Here is a 12,221-nt window from a genome sequence, read left to right on the forward strand (position 1 = left end):
CTCCCCAATGGGACACAGATGGTAAACAAATAGGAAACTGACAGGGGTTATAACCCTCCCTTACTCTATCCAATATAGAACAGTTGTCCCTTTAGTTCTACATGAAGTGAGCTTAGTACATAAGCAGCACTATGGGGCATTTATACTTCAGCTGACTGTGTGTTTGGTGGTTTTGCAGCTTTTTTTTTTTAAAGGCAAAGACCGTCTGCCCTCAGTCCCCTCTCCCCGGTGTGTACAGCCCCATAGACAGTCATAGGATGGATGTGGAGGGTTTTGCGCCTTTCTCGCTCTCTGCTACATCTCTAGCAGGAAGGTGGGCGGTGCTGTGCGCAGCGCTGTGATAGGTAGCCGCGGGCAGGAGGGCGGGGTCTGAATGGGCGGATGACAGGCTCCGGTGAGAGGGCGGTGGTGTAGGTGAAGTGGGCGGTGCAGTGGGCGGGGTCGGCGGCCGTCATTTGGCAGGTCGTGTTGCCAGGAAGCGGCGCTCAGTCGGCGGACGTCGTGCAGTTTGCGGGGAAGTTTGTTGACATCGGGCCCGGAAGGAGAGGAAGAAGAAGGAGGGGGGAGGACGGATCAGCCCCTCCCGGATGGCCTCTCATTATCGTCCTCGCTCCGGCCCGGGCCTCTCCTCATCGTCTCCGGAAGGGGGCACCATGACAGGCTGAGCCCGGAGACCCCCGGTCCCCCCTCCGGGACTGACCGCCCGCCCTGTGTCTTCACCGCCTTCCCAGACCCAGAGGAGCTCCGACATGGCGGCCTCCCAGGCCTCGTCCTCCTCCAACCCGAGGAAGTTCAGCGAAAAGATCGCCCTCCACAACCAGAAACAGGCCGAGGAGACCCGGGCCTTCGACGAGCTCATGACCGACCTGACCGTCTCCAGGGTGAGCGGAGGGGGAGGGGCTGTGTGTCCGGGGGGAGGGGCATCTGTCAGTGTCTGAGGGGCCCCTGTACTGTCAGTGTGTAGGGGCCCCTGTGCAGTCTGGGGGGGCCCTTCTGTCAGTGTGTAGGGACCCCTGTGCTGCCTGGTGGGGGGGGCCCTTCTGTCAGTGTGTAGGGGCCCCTGTGCTGCCTGGTGGGGGGGGGGGCCTTCTGTCAGTGTGTAGGGGCCCCTGTGCTGCCTGGTGGGGGGGCCCTTCTGTCAGTGTGTAGGGGCCCCTGTGCTGCCTGGTGGGGGGGGCCCTTCTGTCAGTGTGTAGGGGCCCCTGTGCTGCCTGGTGGGGGGGGCCCTTCTGTCAGTGTGTAGGGGCCCCTGTGCTGCCTGGTGGGGGGGGGCCCTTCTGTCAGTGTGTAGGGGCCCCTGTGCTGCCTGGTGGGGGGGGGGCCCTTCTGTCAGTGTGTAGGGGCCCCTGTGCTGCCTGGTGGGGGGGGCCCTTCTGTCAGTGTGTAGGGGCCCCTGTGCTGCCTGGTGGGGGGGGGCCCTTCTGTCAGTGTGTAGGGGCCCCTGTGCTGCCTGGTGGGGGGGGCCCTTCTGTCAGTGTGTAGGGACCCCTGTGCTGCCTGGTGGGGGGGCCCTTCTGTCAGTGTGTAGGGGCCCCTGTGCTGCCTGGTGGGGGGGGGGGCCTTCTGTCAGTGTGTAGGGGCCCCTGTGCTGCCTGGTGGGGGGGGCCCTTCTGTCAGTGTGTAGGGGCCCCTGTGCTGCCTGGTGGGGGGGGGCCCTTCTGTCAGTGTGTAGGGACCCCTGTGCTGCCTGGTGGGGGGGGGCCCTTCTGTCAGTGTGTAGGGGCCCCTGTGCTGCCTGGTGGGGGGGGCCCTTCTGTCAGTGTGTAGGGACCCCTGTGCTGCCTGGTGGGGGGGGGGCCCTTCTGTCAGTGTGTAGGGGCCCCTGTGCTGCCTGGTGGGGGGGGGCCCTTCTGTCAGTGTGTAGGGACCCCTGTGCTGCCTGGTGGGGGGGGCCCTTCTGTCAGTGTGTAGGGACCCCTGTGCTGCCTGGTGGGGGGGGGGCCCTTCTGTCAGTGTGTAGGGACCCCTGTGCTGCCTGGTGGGGGGGGGGCCCTTCTGTCAGTGTGTAGGGGCCCCTGTGCTGCCTGGTGGGGGGGGGCCCTTCTGTCAGTGTGTAGGGGCCCCTGTGCTGCCTGGTGGGGGGGCCTTCTGTCAGTGTGTAGGGACCCCTGTGCTGCCTGGTGGGGGGGGGGGGCCTTCTGTCAGTGTGTAGGGGCCCCTGTGCTGCCTGGTGGGGGGGGGCCTTCTGTCAGTGTGTAGGGGCCCCTGTGCTGCCTGGTGGGGGGGGCCCTTCTGTCAGTGTGTAGGGGCCCCTGTGCTGCCTGGTGGGGGGGGGGGGGCCTTCTGTCAGTGTGTAGGGACCCCTGTGCTGCCTGGTGGGGGGGGGGGGGGGCCTTCTGTCAGTGTGTAGGGACCCCTGTGCTGCCTGGTGGGGGGGGGGGGCCTTCTGTCAGTGTGTAGGGACCCCTGTGCTTCCTGGGGCCCTTATGTGTGTGCCTGGGGTCCCCTGTATTGTGTGGGGCCCCTTCTGTCTGTGCCTTGGAAGGGTCGGGCCCCTATGCTGTGTGATTGGAGTGAGATGGATGGTGTAGATTGGCCCTCATATCATTGGGATTGTGTCCTTTAGATCTTCTGACATGTATGTAGTAAAAGGACCTTCCTGGTTGGACACAAAGTGATTGGATTATGTAGGTTCTCATATTACACAGGTTTGGTAGCTCTAAAGTTGATTGTATGGTCAGATTATATTGTGTATGGTGAAGTTGTACTATAGGCAAAACTTCTTTCTTCCCTGTTTTCTTTTTTTTTTTTTTTTTTGATGAAGCAACCCCTGTCAGATGATTTTCTTTGCCATCTGTCCCATTGGGTAGATTTCCCTTCACTTCCTGTCCCATAGCCAAACAGGAAGTGAGATGAGATCCCTGCAAATTAGGGGAATTCCTTGGGGACCCCCAGGTCACCAGAACTAGTGTCCCCATTGGAAGATTTTCCCTCTATTACTTCTCAGGGGACAACCCAACATTTGGGATTTTATTTTACTTTCAGTAATAATGGTAAACAGGATAAATAGAGAACCTGAATCTCCTTTTTGGGCTCTGATGATGTTGGGGGCGGATCTACTGAAGAACCTTTTTTTGGGTGTAAAGTTTTCTCTTTCTAGTTTTAGGTATAGGAGCGGATGGCCAAATCCTCTTTTCTTTCTTCATCCAAATGGGGAGATTTTCCTTCACTTCCGGTCTGGAAACACAACTGGAAGTGAGAGATCTTCCCAAAGGAAGGACCGTTTAGGTCCTCATATTATGGTCTGATTCATAGTGATTGTGTTGGATGTCCATTCTAGTGCAGTCCCACTGTAAGGCCCCTTTCACATGGGCTGTCCCATCAGGTCCATCTGTTGGTTTTTCAGGTGGAACTGATCGGACGTTCCATTCACTCCTATGGAGTGCTGACATGATCTGATCCTCTCCGCCATATCCGGACGGACGGAGGTCCTATTTTTTTTCTATATTTTCCATCTGTCTGGTGGATGGTATTGGATGAAAACGGACAGACATTTTCATCAGATCTCCCCATGGAGGAGAGCAGGACTCTGACAGGTTCATCTCAGCACAGCAGGGTGGGAAAAAATCAATGATTTAAAAACAAAAAAAAAAAAAAATCAAAAAATCTTTTTTTTTTTTTGATTTTTATAAAATTTATTTTAATAAAATGCTTTTGGAGTAAAAATCTATCCAAAGATAGTTTTCTATTTACAATACAATAATAATTTTTATTCAACATGAAATGGAGCTTAGTTATGTAGCATGAGGCTGTATATTCTGTAATATTTAAATTTTTAGTAAACTCATTCAATGAATCCACACAATTACTCAGTAACCATGAGATAAAACAAAGTTCAGGAATATTCCTTTATCCCATTGTTTTGCAAATCAGTGTACTAGGGTTGTCCCGATACCACTTTTTTAAAACCGAGTACAAGTACCGATACTTTTTTTCAAGTACTCGCCGATAACGATACTTTTTTTTAAATGTCATGTGACATTTTTTTTTGTATTTTGTAAATAAGTACTTTTTCTCCTTCACTGATGTGTGCTAATGAGGCTGCACTGATGGGGCACTGATAGGCTGCACTGATGAGGAGGCACTAATATGCAGCACTGATTGGGTGGCACTGATGAGGCAGCACTGATAAGGAGGCCCTAATATGCAGCACTGTGGGGCACTGATAGGATTAGGTGGCACTCATATGCGGCACTTATGGGTGGGCACTTATGGGTGGCACTGACTGTCTGGCACTGATAGATACCACTGAGTGATGAGCACTGATAGGTGGCACTGATTATGCAGCACTGATAGGTGGCACACACTGATGGCTTTGCACTGATAGGTGTCACTGACTGATGGGTGGCACAAGATGTCCGCTGCTGGCAGGGTGTACCAAGATGGGCGTCGGGATTTTTAAGCAGTGACGACGGTGTAACGGCAACACGGAGCGTCACTTCCATTACCGAATGTGACGTCTCCGGTCGCTGAGCCCTGCACTCTGCACTACCTGCTGGAGGACTCGCTCTCCTCTCAGCTCTCCGCCCGCTGACTCCGCCCTCCGCTCTGCCCGCTGAGTTCCTGTCTCTCCCAAGGTATTGGATAAGGCATCGGGAGCATTTAAGCGAGTACAAGTACTCACGCAAATGCTCGGTATCGGGACAACCCTACAATGTACACCACAAACTGTATGACTGAATCGGTTCTGATATCGCTGTTTTACTAACCTGACAGCTTATTATTCTAAATAGGAAACCTTCATTTTGTTTGCAAGTATTAAAGATTCTAACAACCAGCAAGAATGAGTCCTTACATTTAAAGAGCACCTGTCAGTTCAGATCCATCATGGCAGCGCCTGTTAGCGGGCATCCACTCATCTCCTGCCTCCACGTCCCTCACCTTGTGGTGTCACTGCCACATCACAAGGCGTCCCATTAAAGTGAATGGGACTGTCGGTGAGTCAACAGCGGGTCAGAGGAGGAGCTGCTGCAGGACAGAGATGACAGGTGCTCTTTGCGACCCCTTTCACACTGAGGGTGTTTTTCAGGAGCTATAGCGTTAAAAATAGCGCCTGCAAAACGCCCTAAAACAGTTGCTGTATGCACTATAGTGTGAAAGCCCTCCGGAGGCGTGCGCTGGCAGGGAATCAGAAAAAGTCCTGCTAGCAGGACAAGTTTCTCAGGTTGGGATTTTAAAATGGACCACAAACAGTAATAGTAAAAAAATTACCAATTTATTAATATATATGACAGTAGACGATGTTCAAAGATGATAAAAACAAACACATGTGTTGGAGGCAGATATGGAAACAGCTGAGAGGGAAGCCCAAAACTGTCAGAAAGAGCGTCTTTGAACATTGTCTTCTGTCATATATATTAATACATTTGTATTTTTTTACTATCACTGTTTGTGGTTTGTTTTAAAATCCCAACTTGAGGAACTTGGTTTTTACTAGAGTTCTGCATTAAAAATGAAATGTCAGCAGCTACAAATACTGTAGCTGCTGACTGTTAGTATTAGGACACTTTACCAGTTCAGGGATCCCGTGTTTTCGGCACCCCAGACAATTTTCCAATCAGCTCTTGGTTCCCTACAGCGCATGCGTAAAGTGCGCTGTGCTTTCTTAATGGCCTGGCGGCCTTGGAAGGAGAAGGCAAGGTCTCCCGGAAGTGGGGATTAGTACCTGTCAAAAACAGATACCCGCTCCTTCCACTCCACCCCCCCCCGCCCCTAAAGGTCCCGAATGCAGCAGCGGAGGGGGGGGGGGGGGGAAGCAAACAAGCGGAGCTTCACCTTTTGGGTAGAGCTTCACTTTAACTTTGTTTCCTCTAGTACTGACATTAGGGGGTGGATTTACTAACGGCAAATAGGCCGTGCACTCTGCAAGTGCAGTCCAGAGCTTAATAAATGGGGGGAAGCTCTGCTGACTAGCATTATCCAATTGGGTACAAGCAAAAATGCTGTTTTTTTTTTTTTTTTTTTTTTAATTTTTTAAAATTTTTTCTTACATGTGATTGGGTATTCTTTGTAAAGTGAAGCTTCACATCATTTACTAAGCTCTGAAGCAACTGCACTTGCAAAGTGCACAGTGTATTTGCCTTTATTAAATCCACCCCTATGTAAAGCTTTGGCCCAGTTCACATCGCCAGCCAATTATGATCCCAACATCAGAGACTGAACTGGCTGGCTCGGTGCTGCCTTTACCTTTGACCTCATGGAGTGGCTTATTTTCAGTGCGCCAACATATGGTGGGCTGCCATTGAAAATGTGGTTACACTTCGCTTCTGAATGAGTGACTTCTATAGAGCTACCTATGAAAACTGAATCGCCTCAGGGCGCTTTTTGCCACCGGTGTCCATCTGCGGTATAGTGCGGTCCTTTGCCCCGTGGGGTCCCGACGCGCTTACAAACACATACACTATATTTGGCCAATTTTTTCGACAGGATCTAATTTACCTACCAGCATGTCTTTGGAATGTGGGAGGAAACCGGAGTACCCGGAGGAAACCCACGCAGGCACAGGGAGAACATGCAAACTCCAGGCAGATAGTGTCGTGGTCGGGATTTGAACCAGCGACCCTATTGCTGCTAGGTCAGGGATATGCAATTAGCGGACCTCCAGCTGTTGCAGAACTACAAGTCCCATGAGGCATAGCAAGACTCTGACAGCCACAAGCATGACACCTAGAGGCAGAGGCATGATGGGACTTGTAGTTTTGCAACAGCTGGAGGTCCGCTAATTGCATATCCCTGTGCTAGGTGAAAGTGCTATCCACTACATCACTGTGCTTCTTTCTAGACAAGCTGCAATGCGTTTCCCAACATATTGTAATACATCTGTTACCTGAATGGATACATTAAAGTAGTGCTATGTGAGTTTACATGCCTTGTAATAGGAATACAAGTGATCAAAAAAAATAAAAGAAATATGGAAAAAAGAAGAAAATTTAAAGCGCCCCCATCCCACCCCAAAGACATGCTGGTAGGTTAATTGGATCCTGTTTAAATTGTCCCTAGTATATGAATGTGAGTTTAGGGACCTTAGATTGTAAGCTCCTTGAGGGTAGGGACTGATGTGAATGTACAATGTATATGTAAAGCGCTGCGTAAATTGACGGCACTATATAAGTACCTGAAATAAAATAAAATAAAAAATCCCTCAGTGCTCGCGCGCAGAAGTAAACGCATACGTAAGTCGTGCGCATATGTAAGCGTTAGTCACACCTTACATGTGAGTTATTGCTGCTAACGTTAGAATGAGAGCAATAATTCTAGCGCTAGACCTTCTCTTTAACTCTAAATGGGTAACCTGTAAAATATTTTTAAAACGCCGCCTATGGAGATTTTTAAGTACCGTAGGTTATCGCTATTCCAAGAGCATGATTTTATAGTGTGACATGTTTGGTATCTATTTACTCAGCGTAACATCATCTTTCGCATATTACAAAAAAATTGGGGCATATCATTTTATTTTTTTTTTTTCCCAAAAATTGCTTTTGCACAAATACCATGTGACATAAAAAATTGCAACGATCACCATATTATTCCCTAGAGCAGTGATGGCGAACCTTGGCACCTCAGATATTTTGGAACTACATTTCCCAGGATGCTCATGCACTCTACAGTGTAGTAGAGCATCATGGGGAAATGTAGTTCCAAAACATCTGGGGTGCCAAGGTTTGCCATCACTGCCCTAGGGTCTCTGCTAAAAAAAATAAAAGTATACTTTTTGGGGGTTATAAGTAATATTCTTGCAAAAAATACTGATTTAAACTTGTAAACAAAGTGCCAAAAAACATCTGGTCTTGAAGTGGTTAAACTGGAACATAGACAGGGGTGAAAAGATATAGAAGCTGCATACTCTGTAAGTGATTACATCAGCTGCTGCTTAAAGTCTAAAAGCATCAAAAAACACCAATATAAAAAAATCAACACAAGGGATATAACTTTAGTATGATGTCTTCCTTGTGTTGATATTTCTCCTTTCAGTAATAATCTCCTTGGTTTTGTATTCTGGCCCTGCTATTGTAATCTTCTAATGTGGCGGGGGTTAATACAGCTAAAGGGCTGTCAGAGCCTGACTCTGCCCGCCCTTTTATGCCTGATCTGCCATTCATAGAAGCTTTACTACAGCTTCTATGAATGACACATGATATGTGAAAGAAGAGAGTAGAGCAATCAATCATCTGCCTGTCCCCCATTCAATGATCTTGTGTCATTCCTAGAATCTGTAGTACGGCTGACAGAACACGCTACTAATGTGCCAAAGTGTGCTTTGAAAAAAAACTTAAGTGAATGGGCTGCCCAATGCAGGATGTGTTAAAAACATGGAACGTTCCTTTCCGCCACACTTAGGTGTGAATGTGGAAGGATGACCTGGGAGGAGAGGTGAGGGTTAAAAACAAAATGCTGATTTTTATCAAAGTCTGTAGGAATTTGCTGCTTATCTAATGTTGATGCGACCTCTGTAAATAGGCTCCATTCACATTCGGAATTTTGGGATCTCAGGTAGAATCACTGCGATTCTGCCTGCAATCTCAAATGGCACTGAAATCCTAAAAGGCACGTTCGGGTGCCATTCATTTTTAATCGCATCTAAAACTCAGTGCGGTTCGGTTTTGCTGAAATTTGTTGTGCGATAAATCACGCTGCAAACTGCAACGCGCAAAGCATGTCACCTAAAAGGTCCTGCTGCGTTTTGGGCGACAAGCTTCACGCATTGTGGTTTGCTGCGATTGCCACGTGATTTATAACATGATAATCGCTTCAAAACCGCACCGCGTTTTAATTGCCGTTAAAGATGAATGGCACCCAAACGTGTTTTGTGAGTGCAGTGCGATTTGAGATTGTGGGCAGAATGGCAGCAATTCTACCCAAGATCCCGTAACTCCACATGTGAATGGAGCCTAAAGTGGCATCAGAGTTGCAAGTAAGACGCACTGGAAATCGCATTGCATCACATTAGTGTGAACTGAGCCTTAAAGCGGATGTAAACCCATTCTGTAGGCTTGTGCCTACAGATAAGCCTATTATAAGATTTACCTGTAGATACTATGAATATCTCCTAAACCTGATATTCACACTTCATGCAGCCGGTGATGTCACCGGCGCATTCGCTCTGTAGTAGGGCTGGGCGATTTTTCTCAAAAAAAAAAAATCTGCAAAATTTTTTTTTTTTTTCCAACGATTTGAATCGAGGTGTGTTTTTTTTGGGACACCACGCTCGTCCTGAGGAGCTGCGGGCAGGAGTTTTTAGGCGAGGCTTCGGCCTAGTCCGCGGCGTCCGGCCTCGCGGACTAGGCTGAAGCCGTGGCCTCACCTAAAAACTCCTGCCCGCAGCTCCTCAGGACCAGCGCAGTGAAAAAAAAAAAATCTAAAAAAATCGATTTGCTTAAATTTTGAATCCATTTGACCTCTCAACTTGATTCAAGCTTTAAATTTATTTTTTTCCCCAGCCCTACTCTGTAGGGATGGTATACCTGTGCCGTCCCTTCAGAACTCCGTGCAGCGGTCCATGACTCCTGTGTGCATGTGCGGGAGTGATGTCATGGGGCGGCCAATCAGACGGCCGGAGGGGGCGAACCCGGAAGGAAGACTGGGTTAAAGTGAAGTTCCACCCAAAAATGGAACTCCCACTTTTTGGATCCCCCCCCCCCCCCCCCTCCGGTGTCACATTTAGCACCTTTCAGGGGGGAGGAGGGAGCAGATACCTGTCTAATACAGTTATTTGCTCCCACTTCCTGGCATAGATCACTGCGGCGCTTGCGGTGACCTATGCCACTTCTGCCGCCTACCCCGTCCTCCTCCGCTGTATTCTGTGAGACACAGAACACAGCAGGGACCTGAGAGGATGCGCAGCGCGACTCGTGCATGTGCGTTAGGGAACCAGGAGGTGAATCCGCACGGCTTCACTTCCTTATTCCCATACCGAGGATGGCGGCGGCAGCAGCCGAGAGCAGAAGGATGGATTGGCTTCGGCTGCCGACATCGTGGGCTCCCTGGACAGGTAAGTGTCCATATATTAAAAGTCAGCAACTGCAGTATTTGTAGCTGCTGGCTTTTAATATTTTTTTTTTTTCAGCGAACCTCCGCTTTAAGATGGAAGTGTCTGTCAGCGCTCACAGCGCGGAGGTGCAGGGCTTCGTTCTAAGGTAAGTATTTCATAATGTGCTAGTATGCGATGCATACTAGCACATTATGCCTTTTACATTGCAGGTTTTAGAAAAAAAATTCAAGAAAAATTGTCACGATTTACTTGCGCTTTAAGCCTTGTGCACATGATCAGAATATCGTACAAAAAACAGATTTCAAAGCAATCGTGGGATAATCTGATCGTTTGTACACGGCTTTCATCTCAAATTTTCGGAAGGGACCAACACAAAAAATGTTCTCGTACGATAGCAGATCGTATGATTTTCGTTAAATCAATACAGTGTCTGAAAATACAATACAAATAAAATGGCATAAATTTTTATTTTTATTCTGTCATATGAGATTTTTCGTACCTTTAGTAATGCAAAAAAACATTGACAATCATTCGTCCGATAATCTCATCGTGTGTACTAGGCTTTAATCTGATCTGTATGCCAATCCTCCGTTTACTGCCTATCCCTAATTTCTATGGATGTTCCTCACTTCTTAGCACATACTACTTCTGTTCCACGCTGGGTGTCTTGTCCAGTGTGATGATCATTGTTGTGGTGGGTAGAATCTAGAACCCGTGTTTTGGTACATGTTCCATGTCCTCCAGAGGGTGAAGAGGAAGGAGATCTGCATGGAACCCTCCATACACCTGCTGAGCAGTTCTTGGAAATGACTTTGAATTATTGGCAGCTCCGACTCCTTGTAATGAATACAGCTGAAAGTCCATTGTTGTCTCCATGGAAGGGCTGCACTTGTGTTCTGGTTTATATTCTTCTAAAGAGCATTACTGACGCAGTTCCACCGTCCAAAGTTTCTTTTCTTCATGTATTTATGTGCTTGTGACTTGTAAAGTCTCAGGTTTCTTGTAGTAAATATAGTAGGATGGATTATCAATATCTTGGTTCATTCATGTGTGTGGATACTTGTTGGATAAAGTACAGTTCTGTGAGAACGTGTCTATTCTGCAGGATGGTGGCGGAGCTGTGAAGGTTTCCTGTGACTCTGGAGTGTGACATTCAATCATTCCTTCCTCTAGATCAGATCTGTACATGGTCACATTAGAACTGCCCGATTCTGGCCAAAATGAGAATCGCAATTGTTTTGCTTAGAATAAAAAGATCACAATTCTCTCTTGATTCTCGCAACGTAAAATCTTTCACATTATACAAAAAAAAAAATTGGGCTAACTTTACTGGTTAGTTTTATTTATTTTTTTTAATTCATTAAAGTAATTTTTTCCCAAAAAATTGCATTTGAAAGACCGCTGCGCAAATACAGTGTGACATAAAATATTGCAACAACCACCATTTTATTCTCTAGGGTCTCTACTAAAAAATATATAATGTTTGTGGGTTCGAAGTAGGGCTGGGAGATTTTCTTAAAAAAAAAAAAAAAAAAAAAATCTGAATCGAGTGTTTTTTTTTTTTTTTTATTTTTTTTTTGTGGACACCGTGCCGGTGTCAGCGCCGGTCCTGGGGAGCTGAAGGCAGGAGTTTTTAGGTGAGGACGCGGCTTTGGCCTAGTCCGGTCTCGCGGACTAGGCCGAAGCCGCGGCCTCGCCTAAAAACTCCTGCCCGCAGCTCCTCGGGACCAGCACAGTGAAAAAAAAACCAAACGATTTGCTTAAATTTTGAATCGATTTGACCTCTCAACTCGATTCAAGATTTAAATCGATTTTTTTTTTTCCCCCAGCCCTAGTTCTAAGTAATTTTCTAGCAAAAAAAAAATATTTTAACTTGAAACCAACAAATGTCAGAAAAAGGTTTAGTGTTTAAGTGGTTAAGTGTATTCCTTTGACCAATTGTTACAATGTTTATACTTAAGTTCCACTGCTAAAGTATGTTGTGATTCTTGGCAGACTGCCCGTGGCTTTTTTTTTTTTTTTTTTTTTTTTTTTCTTCCTTTTCTTTTGAGGGCTGTGGCTTCAGAAGAGCTGAGAGAATTCTTTGCATAGAAAGAATCGTGAAACACTTTTTTGTCAAGATCGGGAAAAAAATCGCAATGACGATTCTTGACTATTAATAGTGCAGCTCCAATTCACATTTATTTTTTATAAACATTCACAGACAGAAAAATAATAATTTAAAAAATGAATA

The 12,221-nt window shown here is 47.3% G+C and overlaps 1 protein-coding gene across 2 annotated transcripts in view; it reads left to right on the plus strand.

The window, feature by feature from the left end:
- The first annotated feature begins 428 nt into the window (after positions 1-428).
- CRTC3 (CREB regulated transcription coactivator 3) overlaps positions 429-12,221 on the plus strand; it is a 221,507-nt gene continuing 209,714 nt past the window's right edge. For both annotated transcript variants that reach the window (XM_073618561.1, XM_073618562.1), the window contains exon 1: positions 429-881. In XM_073618561.1, coding sequence (XP_073474662.1) covers positions 750-881 — 132 coding nt within the window. In that variant the 5' untranslated portion in view covers positions 429-749. The remainder of the gene's footprint in view (positions 882-12,221) is intronic.

Source organism: Aquarana catesbeiana, linkage group LG03 (assembly GCF_042186555.1).
Source record: "Aquarana catesbeiana isolate 2022-GZ linkage group LG03, ASM4218655v1, whole genome shotgun sequence".
Taxonomy (NCBI): domain Eukaryota; kingdom Metazoa; phylum Chordata; class Amphibia; order Anura; family Ranidae; genus Aquarana; species Aquarana catesbeiana.